The sequence below is a fragment of the Liolophura sinensis genome, chromosome 10 (assembly GCF_032854445.1).
Source record: "Liolophura sinensis isolate JHLJ2023 chromosome 10, CUHK_Ljap_v2, whole genome shotgun sequence".
Taxonomy (NCBI): Eukaryota; Metazoa; Mollusca; class Polyplacophora; order Chitonida; family Chitonidae; genus Liolophura; species Liolophura sinensis.
The window spans coordinates 14,767,103-14,790,108 of NC_088304.1; the positions used below are offsets into that span (position 1 = coordinate 14,767,103).

The following is a 23,006-nucleotide window of genomic DNA, read 5'->3' on the forward strand; positions in this document are numbered from 1 at the left end:
GGCCTGTTATGCTTTCACAAAGGTCCGCAGACTAACAGTACATGAAAACGTTAAATCGTCGTACATAACAGCGGTCATTATCGAGAATTTTCAACAGGGCCCGAAACTATGTTTTTCAGATTTTTCATAATGTCTTACACCAATTTCATTCTCGTTAAAAAGTGACGTGTACACAGGGTGCTTATGTGCAAACGTATTCGCACAACGTTCAAACTTATTCAACTTATTTTTCCATAGAAAAAACTGCATTTAAAAGTTATATGTTTCTTTTGTCCGGTAGTTAATATACTTAGGTACGCATAATAATACGTCAGTGAATAAAAATTTAAAATGAGTGGGACCTACTTACCTAAGGTTAACAAAACTTTGATGAATGAAACGTAATTTTAATTACAGGTGAAATATGGCGACCAGTGGCCTTAAGTTTCATTCGGCTAATGAGGACTCGGCGACACCAGAAGAATCAGCCAAGTCGCAATCCAGGTACATACACTGCTGCCTGGACACCTCTGTGTTGCTGGAGTCTGACCAGCAAGAGTTGTCTCCCTTCCTTCAGGCTCTTTCATTCAGCTTGTTTATCCGCCCTTCATCAATGGGTTATGATTTTATTTATTTATTTGTTTATTTATTTGATTGGTGTTTTACGCCGTACTCAAGAATATTTCACTTATACGACGGCGGCCAGCATTATGGTGGGTGGAAACCGGGCACAGCCCGGGGGAAACTCACGACCATCCGTAGGTTGCTGTCAGACCTTCCCACTTACGGCCGGAGAGGAAGCCAGCATGAGCTGGACTTGAACTCACAGCGACCGCATTGGTGAGAGGCTCCTGGGTCATTACGCTGCGCTAGCGCGCTAACCGACTGAGGGTTATGATTTTACACAGAAACTATACCATTTAGGCACACATTTAGATATACCATTTTTGCAACATAATTAGACTTATACCATTTAGGCACATGACTAGACTTATAGCATTTAGGCACATAATTAGACTTATACCATTCAGGCACATAATTAGACTTATCTTGCTTCATTTGGCCAAAAGACATCATTTCATTTCACTTCTGCTTTGAAACAAAACTTGGGATGAAACAATCTGTGAAAAAACATTCTATGCTTGGTCAAATATATAAGAATTACTTCTCGTTTGTTGCGCGCGTGTTAATATATTATCTCATTTACAGAGATCATATGTCTTTTACGGTATTTGTAATAAATGTCTCTACTGAAATTTGGATTGACTGATTGATGGTTGAACGTACGTATTTAGAGTTTATTCCAGTTTACTCCAGACATTCCAGTTTCCTTTACCCACAATATAAGCACGAGTGAAACATTCTTGAGGTCATTGCTAAACAACTATCAGTCAATCAATCGTCAAATGTCGGCTCTTCAGATAACGTTAGGTCTAGTTGTGGCAGTTACCTACATCGCTGTAGTGGTTTCTTCAATATTTTGTTCACGAAATACGTATATATAATATATATATATATATATATATATATATATATATATATATATATATATATATATATATATATATATATATATATATATATATATATATATATATATATATATATATATATATATATATATATATATATATATATATATATATATATATATATATATATATATATATATATATATATATATATATATATATATATATATATCATGTGTTACGTAGGTATGTCATGTGTTACGCACTGCCTGGGGCAAAATGCCAGACAAACTGTTAGATGCCAGACAAACTGTTAGACAGAGTGCTAGGTTAAATATGTTAATATAGGCAAAGTGACCGTAATATTGTCAATTGTGATGCTTTTTAAGGTAACGTAATGACAACATGATTTTTTACTTTTTAAGTCTAGTGATTTACAACCAGACGAAATGTATATAAAAAAGATTTACAATAAGATGTAGAACTCATTATGCACAGAATTTATCTGACAAAATGCCACATAAAATCTTTGATCGAGTCTTGCATAAGAACTGTGGAGACCAACATTAAACAAAAGTGCCATAAACTAAATGCATGTCTGGGCTGTAAGTATGACAATACCTCGGTTCATCTTTTACCTCCATTTTCAGCTGGGATACGATCGGACAAGGTTACGTAATCACATCTCTGAAAACCTCCTTTGACCAACACGCGCGCCCTCTACTTGACACCATTGACTTAATTCGCTCCCTTGGTTTAGAAGGACGGGGTTTCCAGCTTCCAAAGATCGTCGTTATAGGGGATCAGAGTGTGGGAAAATCATCCTGTTTGGAGGCTCTGTCCGGCATCCAATTACCCAGGGGAGATGGTAAGAGTTGACACATTTAAGTGTTTTGTGACGGTGCAACGAGTTTGATACAACACCCTGATTTACAAGAGCAATAACACTTTTTTCAGCATGCTGAGTATGTGAAATCTTCCAAACCTTATACATACGTACAACATATATAACACAGTGAACAACAAAGCATTGTCCAGCAAAGTGAATAAGAAACCTTCTGGGATTTTTACATAACTGCAGTAGGCATCCCCTAGTGAACAACAAAGCATTGTCCAGCAAACTGAATAAGAAACCTTCTGGGATTTTTACACAACTACAGTATGCATCCCCTAGTGAACAACAAAGCATTGTCCAGCAAGCTGAATAAGAAACCTTCTGGGATTTTTACATAACTACAGTATGCATCCCCTAGTGAACAACAAAGCATTGTCCAGCAAACTGAACAAGGAACCTATCAGACTTTGTACAAAACTACAAAGTATATTCCAAAGTAGGAAACACATCATTGTCCAGGACACGGATTAAGAAACCTTTTACACCTTGTAAATAACTACAAAGTATATCCCATGGTTTTCAACACGGCATTGTCAGGTACACTCATTAGGAAACCCTTTACACCTTGTACATAACTACAAAGTATATTCCACAGTAGGCACCAAAGCATTGTCCAACACACTTCTTGATTAAGAACACTTTATACACATGTAGACTTTATACATGTAGACGACATGACGACATAAAAATTTCACAGCAAGATAGAACCTACAACTATGGACAAGGCATTTGCATCTCTTCTGACTATATTGGAACATAATCTATGACATGAGTACACAGTTCCGTATGGCTTTTGTGTGGTTGTTTTGTAAAACCACTTATCTTCTATCGAGATGGCGAGCATCTCTCGGTGCCACTTAGGGGAATGTTCGATTGTAACTTGCAAATGGTCGAGCATTCCGGATTGTTCTATCCATGAAACTGATCGCGATTGTACAGGTGAAACCGGAATGCCCAGTCATTTGACGCTAAGGAAACCGGAATGTCCAGTCATTTGAAACGAAGGAAACCGGTATGTCCAGTCATTCCACGTGAAGGAAACCGGAATGCCCATAAATTCCAACTACCGGAAAACACTAGACGATATAAACCTCATTACCAAAAGCCACATGTATTCCAGAAAATCCTGCATACCAGTCATCGATACCATTAATCTGAGGGTAGCGATCAGTCAGCGGTGTCCTCCTTCATAATTTAAAGACACAGTTAATATTTTTCAATATGTATGTATATATTTGTTGCAGGAATCGTAACTCGGACTCCGCTTGAGATGCGCATGCGCACGGCAAGAATTGGCACCGGCTGGCGATGTCGTATCCAGTACAAGGACCACAAAGGTCAGCACGTGAACACGGAAATAAATAACTCGTCTGAAGTCGGAGAAGGTGTTAAAGAAGGTAATTGTAACAGTTATGTTTCTTTCTAGTGTATTTACTGAATAATAGATAGGATGACCTAAGAATTTTCTTGTATCTTACTATCTGCGTTAGAGTGTTATCTCACTTATCAATGGATGAATGCGTTAACATGCTATCTCACTTACAACTCGATTAGTGCGTTAGCATGTAATCTCACTTACCACTGGATAAGAGCGTTAGCATGTAATCTCACATACGACTGGATGAGTTGCTTTAATATGTTGTCTCACGCAAAACTGGGTGAGTGCGTTAACATGTTATCTCACTTACAACTGGATGAGTGCATTAACATGTTATCTCACTTAGAACTGGAAGAATGGGCTGACATGTTAGTTCATTTACAAGTGGATGAGTGCGCAAAAATGCTAAGCTCACATACAACTGGTTGTGTAAATTAATATGTTATCCCGTTTACAACTGGAGGTGTTATCCCTCTTAAAACTATAATATAAACCGTCCACTACCCCAAACAGTTTTCAAGTTTTTAGAGAGTCACTGACAATGTAGTTTAACCACTCTTCAAATTGTGCTAATGAGCTTACTTTTCAGCACAATCCAGAATTATGGGAGACACTTCCGGTATAAGCGACAGCCTGATCACCCTGGAAGTTGAATCGCCGGACGTGCCAGATCTGACCTTAATTGACTTGCCCGGAATCGCCCGTTACTCGGAGGCTAACGCTCAAATAGAGCAACAGGTGAGTTGTCTCCCCTAGACGATCAAGAGACCAACATCACTACTACCGTTCACATGTAGAACATGTTTTTAACAACTGAGTGTGGACCAAAATAAACTCACTATTACGTGCCTTTATGACCCAAACACTCAATATTTTTGCACTTTGATGATAAAGTACTATGTTTTATTTGCCTTGCATTCAGTAAAAACAGTTACGAAAGTTACGAGTTGTTATAGGAACTAAACATCCGCTGAGAACAAAAGGCAAGGGGGTGAAATACAAAATACGTGCAAAAACAGTGAAGGATTTGAACTGATTCAATTAAGTAAAGCAAAAAGGATTATTTTAACAGAATTTTAATATTTTAGCTCACCTGTACTTTGTAGCTATGTCATACCTTGGGCGTCGGAGTCAACGCCGACACCCAATAACACGGTAAGCAATGCTAAGGCAAATGTCAGGGATTGTGTTTTAAAACTTTAAGTACTGTGTGTATTGAGATCAGGTTTGCATATTACAAAATCCACTGCTTTCTCCAGTTTTTCTGTGTTAGAATCAGCTGTCAGGTAAATGTTTCACATGTGTATAGCGAAACATTTACATTCATAATCACATTCACATGAATGAATAAATAATTAACATGAAGGTGATGTTTCACGGTTGCTGCCCTATGTGTGTGTTAATTACTGAAAATTATAAAATTCATGTCCACCACGTTTTATTTGTATTGGAATTCCTGGTAAGGTAAATGTTTCTTTACCTTATTATGGAGCTAAATTTTTACCTTCATGTGGTTCCTACAGGCGAGCTCTTTGGTAGTCTTGCTACTAACTGTAACTTGAATGATACATATTTCGTCTGAATATCACTGGCATGCTTTTCATTCAAGTGTGCTCTGGTGGTAATTTTTTATGTATCGCGTTAGATGTTTCAAAATAGGATTTCAAAATGTACGATTTCTTGCATCGGCAATAGAGGTCTATGTACATCTTTGTCCAGCTACATAACCATGATAAAGATAGTTCATTATTAACCAATACGTCCAGCTCATGCTGGCTCCCTCGCCAGTCGTACGTGGAAAGAATTGCCAGCAACCTGAGGCCGTGGTTTACCGATTTTCCGATTTTCTCCCTCCATAATGCAGGGTGCCCTCGTATAAGTGAATCTTATTACTGATCATGCTTGATTCCGTATATGTTTTTTTTTCGTGTATTTGTCATTCTGTGTACCAGTTTATCATTTGGCGACCTTACAGTCGTTTTAATATTCTCCGGATTCCTAGTAGGGTTTTCAGGAGAGAGTGCCGTATATGTACATGTTCTACCAGCTTGGCATTGCACACTAGACACGTTTGACATTGTCCTCTTTTATCAACGCATACAGTCTATTGAGTTTGGAATAACGTTAAACGTTAACTGTTTGGGAGTAAGCCTCTAACTTTAAGATAACCTCGGACAAACTGTGATGACGTCTTTCCTCCATAACGTTTTCCCGCTTATATAGAGAAGCTCCCATGCTCAAAAATGGGGAAGTTACTTTTGCCGCTGGTTATCATACAAGACGATGTTTGTTTTTCTTTGTGATTAATTCCGGAGGAAACCCAATGTTATTTATACTCTGTCATCCTACCATCGTGATTATTCTGGTGTTCGCCAGGCTGGTTGGGTTTATATTTAAACCCGGAAATGTGCTCCACGGGAGGAGTCCCCGGAGAGATGAAAAATGTTTTGGATCAGTTTTCAAACCTGATCGTCACATGAAACAGCATTGTCAAAAACTCATAAATCATAAATAGGCCTACCTAAAAGAGTGGATGTCCCAGTATTTTATATATCAACATAAAATCAACAATTCCATTTGCTTGTCATTAATTATTTTCACAGCCTATGGTAGACATACATGTATTTGTAAATATGGAGATGTTCAGTCACTAAACAGATCTTTCATTTTGAACATGTTTTTTTTTTCTCATTTAGGTGAAGGTGATATTTTCATGAGTTATGGTCTCACCGAAATTGAAATCATTAATTAAGTATCTCAGTCAATAGTTGATATGAAAACAAATAAAAATCATAAGAAACAGTGGCATTACCTTCATCTAACCTGGCCTCAACGCATTATCTTCCTGACTTGTGTGCATAGGTTCTCCAGAGGAAAGTCCCTGTGCTGCCATGGGGAAGGACAAATTCTGAGTGTAGGTGCAACTTCTGTCGCGTGCGAGAGCGCGAGAATCTCGCAGTTTCTCGTCCAAAACAGCACCAGGCAGAGTCACGGTACTGTGGCCTAGAGAAAAGATATGACCCGTCGGTGAGTTGGGAATTTGTGGCAAAGACCGTCTCACTTCCTCGTGGCTTTGGGACATCCATCCAATGCGACACAACATTATGAGCAATGGGTAGTCATGCTGTCAAACGATATAAAATACAATGTGCCACTGTAGTTCTTCTTTTAAATTAATCTGTAACGTGAGTGTAGCGAAAATTTGAGAAAGATAATCGCACATGAAGTTTCACGCCGAAACCGATCGAAATGACATTTAGGGTAACTTGGAATGAATGCGCATGTCTCAACGTCATGCACTGTGGAAGTATTGCAGCCATAGTACGTCTGGAAGAGGCTGAGGGCCGAGTGGGAATAATGCATAAAAATAATGCATTTTATGGAGTGCTTCTTCTAAATACAAACATTTCCACACCCAATTAGGTGTATGCCATAACATTAAATACTCAAACAGAGAGTTATCCCAGAGCCGCGACGACAGTGTGATGATTGGTAAATGGTGACACATATAAATGGGAAAATTTGGCCTCGTATCAATTTACGTCCATATTGTGTCGGTATTTAACTGTGACATTCATAGTTGACTCGTACTGGGATTGTCGAAAAGAATACAAAATGACGTTATTTAAGATGGCCTTGAGTCTGTTTCTCGGTGTCTGTAAACTGCTGACAGTGTATGTTGTTTTGAATATAGCAGTTCTATCCCCTTTGTAGGTGTCAAGCTTGGAATATGCTGACCGTGTATCTGACTGTAGACGTAGCAATTCTGTCCCCCGATATGACCTTGAGTCCCTTTCTCAGTGTCAAGCTTGGAATATGCTGACCGTGTATCTGTCAGTGGGCGTAGCAATTCTGTCCCCCGATATGCCCTTGAGTCACTTTCTCAGTGTCAAGCCTGGGATATACTGACCGTGTATCTGACTGTGGACGTAGCATTTCTGTCCCTCGATATGTCCTTGAGTCACCGTCTCAGTGTCAATCTTGGAATAAGCTGACCGTGTGTCTGTCAGTGGGCGTAGCAATTCTGTCCCCCCGATATGACCTTGAGTCACCGTCTCAGTGTCAAGCCTGGGATATGCTGACCGTGTATCTGACTGTAGACGTAGCAATTCTGTCTCCCGATATGGCCTTGAGTCACCGTATCAGTGTCAATCCTGGGATATGCTGACTGTGTATCTGACTGTGGGCGTAGCAATTCTGTCGCCCGTTATGTCCTTGAGTTACCGTCTCAGTGTCAAGCTTGGAATAAGCTGACAGTGTGTCTGTCAGTGGATGTAGCAATTCTGTCCCCCGATATGACCTTGAGTCACAGTCTCAGTGTCAAGAATGGGATATGCTGACCGTGTAGCTGACTGTGGGCGTAGCATTTCTGTCCCCCGATATGTCCTTGAGTCACGGTATCAGTGTCAAGCCTGGGATATGCTGACCGTGTATCTGACTGTGGGCGTAGCAATTCTGTCCCCCCGATATGGCCTTGAGTCACCGTATCAGTGTCGAGCTCGGAATATACTGCCTGTATGTCTGACTGTGAACATTGCATTTCTGTGTTGAATCCTATGAGCTTAATACTAGCATCTTTTTCACATGAAGTTTTAACATTATTTCCACTGACCATGACCATTTTTTTTTTGATTGGTGTTTTACGCCGTACTCAAGAATATTTCACTTATACGACGGCGACCAGCATTATGGTGGGTGGAAACCGGGCACAGCCCGGGGGAAACTCACGACCATCCGCAGGTTGCTGTCAGACCTTCCCACTTACGGCCGGAGAGGAAGCCAGCATAAGCTGGACTTGAACTCACAGCGACCGCATTGGTGTGAGGCTCCTGGGTCATTACGCTGCGCTAGCGCGCTAACCGACTGAGCCACGGAGGCCCCCTGTTCCTCTAAATGATTCTATTCGTTACTCCATTCCGGATCTGTAGCACTGTATATGTTTTGTCCTAAAACCAATTAACAAAATCTGCGGAAAATTTCCACAGATCGATTATTAATTAGCTGGTTGTTTTTTGACACAGGGGTATTAAATTTCTAGTTTCAATTGGGTCAAATCGAAGCGTTGCGCCGCTGTTAAGTGCTGTCTTGGACGTGTGATATGTTATCAGGTTGCGACGGAAGGAGATGACCTTTTCCGATGCATGTCTATGCATGTCTGGATACAGATGCTTTCCTCAGATCCGCTACCCCAAATTTGAACCCTTTGTTCAAATTACCTGAGCATGAGTTATATTTCCGGTCTGCTACTACCTACAACTTTCGCAACTGTACTTTTACTCATCGCAAAGCTCTACGGTCGTTAGCTGTACATTTTACAGCGTTATTTCAGACACATACTGCTGCTTGTCGTTCCTAGAACCTTAACAGTCGTTATCCAAAGCTAATTTTACGGTTTACATGTGCAAAAGGCCACATCTTTCATTGCTTCCGTACTACTACTACGTTTTACAACCGTTCTTTCACTCATCGCATCTTTTAGCAAAACTCGACAGTCATTAGGTGTACACTTTACAGCGTTATTTCAGACACATACTCTGCTTTTCATTCCCGGAACCTTAACAGTCATTATCCAAAGCTAATTGTACGGTTTATATGTGCTTATCTGACCATCAAGACATGGTACTAAAAGTTTGTTTTTGTTGTATACTGGATGTTCTCGATGTTAAAGTAAGCTTACACATGAGTCAACTACACAAGTTATCAACACCTCCTGAAGTGGGTTCTTTTTAAGATATAATCGTATATATTTTCGTTTTTGAGCACATTCAGCATTTCACATCGGTATGCATGATTGCGTATTATTGGTATGGTTTAAAAGACTGCACGTCCTGCTAAAGCCTTCGCATGGTTTGTTGAAATAATCTCTTCACCGTTATTTCAAACGCCAAGACCATCTAGTGCAGACTGACGGTCATTTGCAAAGGGTGGCGACAAGGTATATAGCTGGAATGACCGGGTCTCACTACCAAAATGCAGGTTTATAATTACTGATTAAACGTTCTTGTTTTCCGTTGATTTCTGTTACTCCCAATGCGGCCGCCAATTAAAGTTCTTTTGGCTAAAGAAATTCCCTGTTAAGGATAAGGAGTGAGTGAGTGCTTGGGGTTAAACTTCGTGCTTAAGGATAAGTATTGACAGAGTGCTTGGGGTTTAACGTCGTACTTCGGAATAAGGAGTGAGTCAGTGCTTGGGGTTTAACGTCATACTTAAGGATAAGGAGTGAGTAAGTGCATGGGATTTAACATCATGCTTAAGAAAAAGGATTGAGTGAGTCTTTGGGGTTTAACGTCGTGCTTAACGATAAGGAGTGAGTATGTGCTTGGGGTTTAACGTCGTGCTTGAAAAAAGGAGTGAGTGAGTGCTTGGGGATTAATGTCATACTTAAGGATAAGGCGTGAGGGAGTGCTTGGGGTTGAACGTCATGCTTAAGGATAAGGATTGAGTGAGTGCTTGGGGTTTAACGTCGTACTTACGGATAAGGATTGAGTGAGTGCTTGGGGTTTAACGTCGTACTTAAGGATAAGGAAAGATTACAGATAAACTACAACGAGGGGAGCTATTTATTCCCGGCTCGAGTTTTTTTTTGAAAGCATACACATGTATATACAGAAGTGGACAATTCTATACTTTCATGGTTTTGCAAATTTCATGCTTTAGTTCCAGATCGTGTCATATTAAATCATGTGTCAAATTTAGCTTCCTTGCCTGTTGAAGCCCAGGATCACCGTAAAGCCAAAGAATGGTTGGCCTGGTGTTGGCTTACACTTCCTCAAATCATAATGCTGCATAATATCGCCGTCACATAATTGAAGTATTCTTTGATATGGCGTGAAACACCAACGATAAAACCCCTTTCCATACAGTGACTAGGGTGTGCTTCAAGAAACATACTTCACTAAGGCAGGATGATAATGATTGGGAATCTACTTATGCTTATGACTCCATCTTTACATGAGCGAAACAATAAGACGCCATGTCTTATTTAATACCTATGCACAGTGTGCAGTGTATATTATCAACAGGTTGATTAGGCTGACGTTCTGGTGTACTGAGCGGTGTTCTAGCGCATTAGAAGCATGTTCCAGTGTATTATAATGATGTTCTATAGTGTATTAGAATGATGTTTTAGTGTATTGGAATGATGTTCTAAAGTATTGGAATGATATTCCAAAATGTGTCTACTTGGCGTGTGTACTTTTTCCCACATATCAAGATGATAATACAAAATTATGTTCTTCAAGCGTCTCCCTTTTCAAGTCTACCTTCATACCACAACTGGTGTTCTTTTTGATTGGTGTTTTACGCCGTACTCAAGAATATTTTACTTATACGACTCCGGCCAGTATTATTGTGGAAGGAAATTGGACAGAGCACTGGGGAAACCCACGACCACCCGCAGGTTGTTTTCAGTTGTATATAACGATAACAGTACTATGTTTTTATTAGCGGTGCTGTCGTTTTATGTATGTACAACAGATCCTATCACTGAAAAATGGCTTTGTCAACACCGAGTTTCGAACCAACGTACCCAGAGACGGAAATTTTTTTCCAGCAATATAGCTGTATTTGTAGACCGTCTAGATCTTACTGTCAGCAGGCCTGCGAAACACGGAGCGATCTTAGCCAATATTGGGCAATGTTGTCGGTGCTATACCATAAAATTGTAAATCTCAAAAAGCATCAAACATGATACTGTTATTTTAAATAATGACATGCATCAATCCGATATGACATCCACGAACTTCTCTCTATGTAGATAACGATTTCGCAAAAAAAAAAAAAATCAAAGTGTGTGTAGGCCTTTATTTTTACGTCGTGCTTAACAAAGTTTCAGACATATGATGAAGAGGAGTCATTTGGTGTGTACATTTACTGTGTCTTATTGTACCCGTGGGATATAAAAGTATTTTCTTTTAGATATAACAACTAATGATTTAACAACTACTGGTTTATTACAGATTATTCAGCTAATAAAAAAGTTCATCAAGTCGGATAACACCATCATACTGGCCGTATTTCCTGCGGGAACTGACGTCGACACGGTAGCCGCCTTCCGGTTGGCTAGAGACGTCGATCCCGAGCTGAAGAGAACAATGGGTAATCATAGAGACATCTTGTCTCATTCTGATTACGTTTATATAAGTTTGTCGGGTGCCGTGTCTGTTTCTGAATGAACGAATGAATGAATGCGTTTCAACGGAACTTTTTCAACCATATCGTGACGAGAGCATATTAAAACCAGGAAACGTTAGAACCTTTTTCGACATGAGAATGACAACATTCAAAATAAAATAAAAAAACATGAAACAGACGCTTTTTATACGAGGTCAAATAAACGAATGCGTGAAATAATGAATGAGTGAAATAACGTATAAATGAACGATTAAATGAATGAGTGAAATAATGAATGAGTGAAATAAGAAGTGAAGAAATGAGCGAATGAAGGAATTAATGAATTAATGAATAAGTGAAATAATGAATGAGTGAAATAACGAATGAATGAATGAATGAGTGAAATAATGAATGAGTGAAATAACGAATGAATGAATGAGTGAAATAATGACTGACGATGCCTTAAATCGATGCCGAACAATTGGCGAAGAGATTACAAATGCAATCACACTTTACAGTGAAACAGGTTGATTTTAAAAATAATATGTTATCAGTAAAATTTTGAATCCGACTCTTCCAAATCGTTGTCATAGGTCAATCGGTTAATTAACTGAGTTGGACTTTCTTCCTTTTTTTCAACCAAATTAGCAAGAAAACTGTACATTGCAATTCTATTAAAATGTAAGATACCCATTCAAAAATAACACAATAATAAGTGTTTTGATGAAGAAATAAGCTGCTTCAAGGAATAATTTCTTTGCTAATTATCTCAGTATTATTTAAAAAATGTTTACCCAATTAAAATACTATACATTCATAATTGTGTTTCATTAGAAAATACCATAAAATATCACATACTTTGTGGAACAGTGTACCGTAAAATCTGAATTAATGCCAAAATATGACCCCCTATGCAGCTTTTAATGATATTTACAGGAGTGGTAACGAAAATGGATTTGGTGGGGCCGGGCTCAGAAAAATTTGTCCTGGACACACTAAATAATAAGAAAGTAAAGCTGAACCTCGGGATGTTTGCCGTACGGTGTCGAAACCAGGATGAGGTCGAGAGAGGAATTCCCCTTCAGGAAGCGTGTCGGAAAGAAGAGGATTTTTTCCACAGTCATCCTCATTTTGGGTAAGATTAAATATTACAGTCGATTCTCCGCAACCATTCTCATTTTGGTTAAGCGCGAATGTTAAATAAGATTTTCTGCAGTTATTCTTATTTTGAGTAAGCCCGCATATTATAGATTTTCCGCAAACATCCGAGGCAGTCCTCAATTTGGGTACGCTCAGGCATTGGAGACCATTTTGTGAAATCACCTACATTTTGAGTCAGCTCATATGTTAGATAAGATTTTATGCAATCATCCTTATTTTAATATGTACTGATGTAGCTGAATATAGATTAAGCTCAGATACCATGCAGACGATTTTCTGAAATCATCCTCACTTTGTCTTAGCTAAGATATTAGAGACGATTTTCTGAAGTCATCCTGATTTTGGGTGACATTGGAGAACATTTTAAGCAATCATCCTCATTTTGAGTAAGCTAACATATCAGAGACGCCTTTCTGAATTTTTGAGTAACATCGGAGAGCATTTTCCGCACTCATCATCAACATTTTGGGTAAGCCCAAGTATTAAACTAGGATATATGTAGAGTCGAATTTCGGCAAACATTCTCATTTTACGGAAGCAGAAATTCTAGAGACGATATTCCGCAATCATTTATATTTTGGACACATGCAGCAACCTTAGAAAGCCTCTATTTTCTCAGGGCTTCACAAATCGTACATGTTTTTTGGCAGATATCTTAATCCGTCTATTTTCGGGATAAGACGACTCTCCGAAAAAATGGTAAAGGAGTTGACTTCTCGGATTAGGGTAAGTCAAAAAGTTTGAAATTTCTTGGCATGTTATGAATACTTTACAACATTTCATTTTGCCTGCAAAAATCTTGGCAACTTGTGTTTTGAGATTTCTATGTTGCTATGTAAATTCACCTTTGGGAGGAAATGTAGCAGGAGGAACCAGTTAGTTATGGCGCCGGTTGCTATGTGTACTAGGAACAAGTGTATAATTTAAGAAAACAGTCATTTCAATTGCAGAATGAAGCGTAATTACAGCTGGAATACAGTCAAATCGTTCATATCATAGCCACTGAAAGCTAAGAAGCCGACCAGAATGTTCAGCGAGACTTTCGTTGGTGTGTTTACCGGAATCATAACTTCATATTTCAGCAATGTTTACCTGAAATGAATCGGGTTGTGAGTGACAAACTTAGTGAAATCAAGAAAGACATCGCGGAACTTGGCAAGGGACCATCAACTGATGAGGAGGAGAGGAGGAGAGAATTTCTGTCCGTAAGTCCAAAAACTATTTAAAAAACTAAGAAAAAACAACTGAAATTTAAAACCAAAACAAGTCACCGTTAACAGAAAAACTAAGAGTATATGAAAGAATAAAAGACATTTTATTGAATCATTTTCAGCAAGGCGTCTTTATTTTATGGTGCAGTTTTAGCATCGATAGGACTAAACACATTGACTTTCTCGTTTTACATTCACCTATATATACTGACATGGGGCGTACGTTTTCGTCCTAATATGTAGACCTACTGGTGCATATGAAGTATCTGTTTCTGTATATTCAATCCATGCATATAAATGATAAACGATAGGGTTACGGCATAAAACACCAATCAAATAAATAAAGAAATAAATTTTGTTTAAACTTGGGGACTAAATCGTCGCATGTTCCAGGCAAAGTTTGCAATAACGTGTTTCGGTAGCATGACGTAAATTTAGCATTGTATTCCCTTCTTTTCAATGTAAACAGTTTGTTATAGTACAGTTTATTACATTCATGTGCAATTCAGTTTATTTAATATTTCAGCAAAGATAAATATACTTTCTGTGCACAGTTTAACGTTAGTCTGGAGGCATGTATGCCATTTAAGGGTATATATTTTCCCGCCCCTTAAAACCGTTTATTTATTTATTTGATTGGTGTTTTACGCCATACTCGTGAATATTTCATTTATACGATTGTGGTCAGCACTATATGGTGGGAAGAAACCGGGGAAGGCCTGTGGGAAATCCATCACCGTCCACAGTGTGCTGAAGATCTTCCCACTTACAGCTGAAAACGAAGCTTAAAACCGTTTAAAATGTGACTGTAACATATAATTGGAAGATAAAAGTTTCTCCGTGGCCTAACACGCTAGCACAATACAATCAGAGGAGCCGCCTTTCAATGGTGTCTTACGTGGTAAGCTGGTGGCCGTCGGTTTATCACACACCCCTGCCCAACAAAAAATGCCGACTGCCATCGTATATGAAATGTTTATGACTACGCCGTGAAACACCAATCAAACCAATCAAATCACGTTTAAAGTTTCTTTCCATTTGAATAAGATTCGCCTGATTGCGTTACAGCTGTTGACAGAATACACGGATAGCATTGAGAAGGTTTGTAGTGGCTTGTACAGACATCAGGAAAACAAGGTGAAGCTCTTCTCTATGTGGAGGGAAGAAACGCACACGTTTGCCCACAAGATCCGTGAGGTGACTGAACTAGGTGGGTAACGAAAGATTGTACATCATTTGAAGTACCGATAGTTTTTGTTACATTTAGGCAAGCAAGAGTTTGAACAACATTTTGTGTACCGAGAGCTTGTCCAACATTTGAGGCATTGGGAGTTTGTATTACATTTGGGGTGACGAGGGTTTGTCCAACATTTGGGTATAGAGAGTTTGTACTACATTTGGGGTGCCGAGAGTTTGTACAACATTTGGGGTGCCGAGAGTTTGTACTACATTTAAAGTACCGAGCATTTGTACTACATTTGGGGTAACGAGACTTTATACTAAATTTGGGGTACCAAGAGATTATACTACATTTACGGCACCGACAGCTTGTACTACATTTGGGGTAACAAGAATTTGTACAACATTTGAAGTACAGAGAGTTTGTACAACATTTGGGGCACCAAGAGTTTGTACTACATCTGGATATCGAGAGTTTTTACATTATTTGGAGTAATAAGAGTTTATACTACGTTTGGGGTACCGAGAGTTTATACCACATTTGGGGTAACGAGGGTTTGTACAACATTTGGGTATCGAAAGTTTGTACATTATTTGGAGTACTGAGAGTTTATACCACATTTGGGGTACCGAGAGTTTATACCGCATTTGGGGTAACGAGGGTTTGAACAACATTTGGAGTACAGAGAGTTTGAACAACATTTGTGGCAACGAGAGTTTGTACAACATTTGGGGTACCGAGAGTTTGTACTACATTTGGGGTAACGAGAGTTTGTACTAAATTTGGGGTACCGAGAGTTTGTACTACATTTACGGCACCGAGAGCTTGTACTACATTTGGGGTAACGAGAATTTGTACAGTATTTGAAGTACAGAGAGTTTGTACAACATTTGGAGTACATGCACAGGCACGCCATGCACAGAAATGTTTCACCGATACGATCGCGCTCAGTTTTGTAGGTGGAAAACACATTTGTGGTCTTGGGGGATAAACGTGTTAGAGGACGGAAAAGGTTGAATGTCAACCAAATATGTCCACCTATATCGCCTACTTAATCAACAACAACCTAACCTCAAACTTAAAAATGACACCTCCCGTTCTCAGGACTGATGCACGTGCGCAAAAGTCGACGTATTTAATAGAAATTTTGACGTCTATGAAGACAATCATTGGGTGAATATCGCGCTCCTCGTTAGTTATACTTAAAATATGCCATGTTCCGCAGTCTTATTCAAATCAGTGACTTGACACAGCAGTCTGGTGAAGCAGAGTTGACCCCCTGTCAATCTCCAGGTCTGTCGTGACGTGACCGGAATAATAATGACGTCGACGTTAAACCGTATACGAATGTGGACCGAACCCGTAATGACGTCGACGTTAAACCGTATACAAATGTGGACCGAACCCGTAAAGACGTCGACGTTAAACCGTATACGAATGTGGACCGAACCTGAGTGATTAAGGAACTTACCTTTCAATATATAGGGCATTTCTGGTACTGGTTCAATCCAGGCCTTGGAGAAAGACTTTGTAAATTTATCCCTGCGTGATTGTCTGTGAGGTTTTGGTGATAATAAATGGTCGACAGCAGCAGATTGTGTTGCATTCTGCGCAGTCTAACGATTCTTGAAGACCACTCGTCTTCCACCAATATGGGGTTCAGGTCCATGCCTAACCCCTGGGAAAGGCCTTCAGGCCCACAAACCTGATCGTTATCATATAAGAGTATGAGGTAAAACAATGAAATGTAAATAAAGAACCCGAACGAGCAGCCAAATGGACGATTTGAAATTTAATGCTAGAAAAAAAAACGTCCCTCGTCTCGCCATAATGGCGATTAACAAATAAATCCTAGAGTGATATATTTTCTGATTTCAGGGAAAAAGGCCAACTGAAACAGACAATTTTGTACCCGTTGATTTCAAAGGATATAGAACATCCGAATCAGAGAATCATGTATTAGTTGATTCGAGAAGTAAAGAACACTTGAATCAGACATTCGTGTATTCGTTGATTCTAGGGATAAATGACTGAATCAGACAATCATTCGTTGATAGCAATATAAGCGTCAAGTCAGACATTCGTATACAATTCGTAGTCCGTAAAAGGGCAACTGAATTAGAGAATTATGTGTTTGTTGATTCTATGGGTAAATAATAACTGAATTCAAACACTCTTGTCTTGATTCCAGATGTAACTGACTGAATCAGATAATCATGCATTCGTTGATTCTAGTGGTAAAGAACAACTGAATCCGAAAATCACATTATCCTTGATTCTAAGGGTTAATGACTGAATTATAAAATTAAGTATTCCTTGATTGCCAGGGATAAAGAACTAAACAAGACAATCATGTATTCGTCGGTTTTGAAAGAAAAGGACAATTGAATCAGACATGCATGTTGATGTAAAATGTTAATTTTAGGGATAAAAGACAACTGAATAACACAAACCTTAATTCGTTGATTTCAGGGGTGAAAGAAAGCTTGGAACGTGATGAAGGAATTTTGCAGACTTTAAAAATGCAGAGAGGGTGCGAACTGCCTGGTTTTGTAAACAGCTTCCCGGTGTGTGAGAGCATTATTTCCTACCTACTGGTGGCGTGGAACAAGCCCGCCATGGAGTACGTGGCGGGGGTCCGTAATCATGTGGAAACAGTCCTCCGCGAGATGGCCACCCTCACATTTGACAAATATCCGAATCTGGCTACACGCGTTAAGGTAGGCCTAATACAGAACACATCAACATGAGTAAAACCAGAGCAGCGATGACAGTGAGATAGCTGGCAAATGAGTAGCACGTAACCGGTGAAATCCGGCTACAATATGAAGAGTAAATTCAGAGCAGCGATGGCAGTGAGACAGCTGGCAAATGAGTAGCACGTAACCAGTGAAATCTGGCTACAGTATGACGAGTAAAACCAGAGCAGCGATGACAGTGAGATAGCTGGGAAATGAGTAGCACGTAACCGGAGAAATCCGGCTACAGTATGAAGAGTAAAACCAGAGCAGAGATGACAGTGAGATAGCTGGGAAATGAGTAGCACGTAACCGGTGAAATCCGGCTACAGTATGAAGAGTAAATTCAGAGCAGCGATGACAGTGAGATAGCTGGCAAATGAGTAGCACGTAACCAGTGAAATCTGGCTACAGTATGACGAGTAAAACCAGAGCAGCGATGACAGTGAGATAGCTGGCAAATGAGTACCACGTAACCGGTGAAATCCGGCTACAGTATGAAGAGTAAAACCAGAGCAGCAATGACAGTGAGATAGCTGGCAAATGAGTAGCAAGTAACCGGTAAAATCCGGCAACAGTATGAAGAGTAAAACCAGATCAGCGATGAGAGTGAGATAGCTGGCAAATGAGTAGCATGTAACCGGTAAAATCCGGCTACAGTATGAAGAGCAAAACCAGAGCAGAGATGACAGTGAGATAGCTGGCAAATGAGTACCACGTAACCGGTGAAATCCGGCTACAGTATGAAGAGTAAAACCAGAGCAGAGATGACAGTGAGAAAGCTGGCAAATGAGTAGCACGTAACCACTGAAATCCGGCTACAGTATGAAGAGTAAAACCAGAGCAGCGATGACAGTGAGATAGCTGGCAAATGAGTAGCACGTAACCGGTGAAATCCGGCTACAGTATGAAGAGTAAATTCAGAGCAGCGATGACAGTGAGATAGCTGGCAAATGAGTAGCACGTAACCGGTGAAATCCGGCTACAGTATGAAGAGTAAAACCAGAGCAGAGATGACAGTAAGATAGCTGACAAATGGTACACGTAACCGGTGAAATCCGGCCTCTTTGTCAAATGACCACAGTTAAGGGTTTTCTTTAGCTGATAGATTTATTCTAATGGACAAGTTCCTTGTTTATTCTAACATTACAAGCTTCTGTTCAAAATTAAACTGTTCGACAGAAACATCCGAAACTTAATTTTTGCGTCAGTGTAACTACGAACTTGTTTTCAAGTCTGCCAGGTTTACTATGGTGTGTCTTTGTTTTTATTTTGCAGGAGATCGTGGACGAGCGCCTCCAGATCGCCATTCAGAGCACAGAAAGTGATATTACGAAAATATTTGACCAGGAGTCCACTGTATGGACCCAAGACGGAACCTATGTCGAACAGCTAAGTTAGTTTATCTGCGATGATGATCTAACGTTCTCTAAGCTGCTATGTTATAAACATAAATACCAAAAATTGTAAATTGACAACAGTCTGAATATCACAAGTTACGGGTTACCATTTGCCAATTATCGTACTGTCTGACAATTTTAGCAGTTCCCTTGGTGATCAGTGGGCCAGATGGGGACACGTACTGGTGGTTCCGATGTTTGTATAATGTGATTTAGTTGGACATGTGGAAGCATTATAAACTGCTCTGGTTTTACTCTCATTGCTGTACGTCTTTAAATATATTACAACAGATACACTGGCATTGGAAACAAATAATGTGACCTTTTCTGTCCTACAGATGCAGTGAAGAAAAGTGCCGAGAAAATGAAGCCGAACGCGGCTGAAGGAGAAGACAAGTTGGTAGGCTGGAACCGCTACGCTGAAGACGTCATGGACGGCGTGTCGGCTTACATGCAGGTTCGCCCAGCTTTTTGATTTAAGTGTATCATTGGTTACATCTTACATTTTTAAATATGATTATGGCCGAGGCAAAATGCTGTATTTTAAAGGAAACTATGTCAGGATTTTCATTAGGTGAGGGAAGAAGGCTAAAACGGGAATTAAAATCACCAGATTTCTTTAACCACCTTTTAAAGGTCTCCTGATGTCAGATATTGGCAAATTTGTTTTTGACCACATCTTGGTTTATATTCCACAAAGAACACCTATAATGAGCTCAAAATAATCTTATCCAAGCAGAGAGTATATTTCAAGAGATTGGCACAATGGGTAAGGTGACCAAGAGGGATAAAAAAGGCTTTTTGTGTCATAGATTGGGTTGTTAAGTCAAAAATTTCAAATCTTCTGCGTAGTTCGTGTCATTGTTTAAGTGCATAGTCCTGATATGGGCTTGAATATACATCTTATGTATTCGAGACCTCCGTGACTCAGTTGTTTAGAGCACTAGCGCAGCATAATGATACATGATTCTCTCAGCAATGCGGTCGCTATGAGTTCAAGCCCAGCTCATGCTACCTACCCACGTATGTGCAAAATAGCCACCAAAAATAAAGAGTGAAGATAGCCGTCCATGTCACGCGTAGAATAATTAAGAGTATGACAACAAATGTACATTGAAATTCCCTCGTTGACCAACTGCCCTTGTGTGTTTACCCGAAAGTTTATAAACCAAGGTTGTGAGCTCGAAACCAGCCCTTAATAAATCAGATAAGGCTTTATATCAGGCATTACATGTGAGACCTGCAGACTGTTGTAGCCAAGCTATTTCCGCCTTCTCCGCATGTTCAACGATAACGTCATTGACGAATATTTCCGCCCATTGGCGGTAAATATATATAAAATAGTCGAGTTGTTAAGAAATATAAAACATACCTCACAAATGTTTATTTTTCACTTTTTTGGCATATCATCCTTCATTTTCCTTAAAACCATACTCTTCGTTTTATATTTGTTTTTCACGTATCCTTCAGGTAATCCTCCGAATAATAAACGATTTGTAAAATAAATAATTATTTATTTATATGGTGTTTTAAGCCGCACACAGGAATATTTCACTTATACGACGGCTTCCAGTATTATGGTCAAATAAATAGATCAAATGTGGACTCCTCCTGAATATCTTGATACCTAATTTTGAAATTATGCTAGGCAAGATGTGAATTTTTGTTTCTATCTATGATATTATCTTTTATAAAATCATTGTCTTGCTCTCTTTTATTATTAGGTTGCCTCACGGCGTATCATGGACACTATACCACAGTCAGTACACTACCACACCCTTAAGGTGCTCTCCGCTAAGATCAAGGAGTACGTGCTGTGCATTGCTTCCAACCCGTCGGCCATCGACGACCTGTTCAAGGAGAGAGAGGAGATTGCGCATCGCCGTGAGGAGATGCTGGACCTTCAGCAGAGGTGGCGGAGAGCGGAGAGGCAACTCGCCGCCTTGTAAGGCCCCTGTGGTATCTATGAAAACATAGAGAATTGAACTGGGTTTAATATTCTCATTATCTGTTCTTTACTGGAACAGAAGTCGTGTATGGCAATGTCCATGTATATGTGTATGGACATGTCTGCCCACATAGAATTAGACTGGATTTGACATTCACATTATCTGCCATTTTCTGAAATGTTAGGCATATGAACTCAAGCTAAGAAGCAAAGGTTGTCCATGGGCTTTGAGAAACTTGCAATTGGCTTGTTACAAGGGACACGAAGATAGCCTAAAAGTTGGTAGAGCGGGATGCATTTTCTACCACCATCTTGATGACTTTAACTTCCCGTTATTTCCAGTTGCTAAGGTCATCATCGTCTTTATTAACTAAGGGAGACCACTGAAGTCATATTTCGTCTCACCCATGAGAATGATTACGTTTGAATGTGCATCCTAGAACTGGCTATATTCATTTCCTGAAATTTTGCCGGTGTTTGTTTTTTCCAGCTCCAAACTATCGTAAATAATTGTACATGGGATAATTGGTAAAGATGACTTACACGTATTGGCTCAAGAGGTGACTTAATGGTTATAGACATCTGTACCGCGCCATGACAGCATATAAACCAACCAGTTGAATGAATAATGATGGCTTTAGCGCAACATTGGCAATATTTAGGCCCCAGCATGGCGACCAACTGCTTCAGGAGAGTTGTCCACTCGCGTGGCATATAATTCAAGATATACGAAGACAAATTATAAAGAGCAAAAAGTTGTCATTTAATTATTAATTTGCTAGAGAATATTATATTCTTCCATTCCTTGATCACAGATGAAATGTTTGTAATCCACTATAACTTATAATCGACGGTTGACGGAAGGCATAGACAAATCATCAGTTTATCGGGGCAGATTACAACGTTTCTCTACTGAAGGCTACAGTGGAAATCAGCCAAAACAGTTTTCGCTTAGACGGAAATGAAAAGCGCTTTGATCAAATATCTGGTTTCAATTTTGTAGTTGTTAAATACCACTTCATGTACTTGCAAAAAAATGGGTGTTTACCGCTGGGGTATTTCGCCCTGTACACTATACAGATCTCGGGTTGAAACAAGACGTTAGTTAAAACCGATTCCATTTTTTTGTATACACTCAAAAAATGATCTGTTCATTTTAACATTAAGCCTGTTGTCTGAGTGATGCTAGAATGTATTCTTTTATTATAATATAATACTGTGTCATATTCAACATAATATCCTGTTAGTCTAATAGAATCTTTATGTTAAATTAATACAATATGTGTGGTATATTTAAAAGAACAGTTTGCTGCCATGACAGAATATATTCTACCAGACAACTATCACTCAGACAACAAACCTTTGTTAATATTTACATTTTTGAATTTTTATAGTGTATATGGTTTATGTTCATGCCATGATGAACCAGTCCCCAAGGGGAATGAACACATTGAGACAAATTATGTCCTATCCGCTTTTCCATTGTATATTTTGACATGTTCTGCTTATGTTTTTTTTTCACTTTTTAAATA

At 39.3% G+C, this 23,006-nt stretch overlaps 1 protein-coding gene across 1 annotated transcript; it reads left to right on the forward strand.

Annotated features, from left to right (window-relative positions):
• Positions 1-403: 403 nt before the first annotated feature.
• Positions 404-21,475, forward strand: LOC135476919 (interferon-induced GTP-binding protein Mx1-like). Its single transcript, XM_064757065.1, has 14 exons — positions 404-483; positions 2,102-2,319; positions 3,591-3,743; positions 4,314-4,462; positions 6,587-6,751; positions 11,683-11,821; positions 12,773-12,971; positions 13,648-13,723; positions 14,080-14,202; positions 15,277-15,418; positions 17,861-18,108; positions 19,405-19,522; positions 19,865-19,983; positions 21,251-21,475. The coding sequence occupies exons 1-14, from the start codon at positions 404-406 to the stop codon at positions 21,473-21,475; spliced, it is 2,154 nt and encodes a 717-aa protein (XP_064613135.1).
• Positions 21,476-23,006: the final 1,531 nt, after the last annotated feature.

Bases quoted from the DNA above. Each gene is read 5' to 3' on its own strand.
- LOC135476919 (XM_064757065.1), top strand. From the start codon at position 404: ATGGCGACCAGTGGCCTTAAGTTTCATTCGGCTAATGAGGACTCGGCG. The intron at 11,822-12,772 runs GTAATCATAGAG...TGATATTTACAG, and splicing joins CGAGCTGAAGAGAACAATGG to GAGTGGTAACGAAAATGGAT. The intron at 15,419-17,860 runs GTGGGTAACGAA...CGTTGATTTCAG, and splicing joins CCGTGAGGTGACTGAACTAG to GGGTGAAAGAAAGCTTGGAA.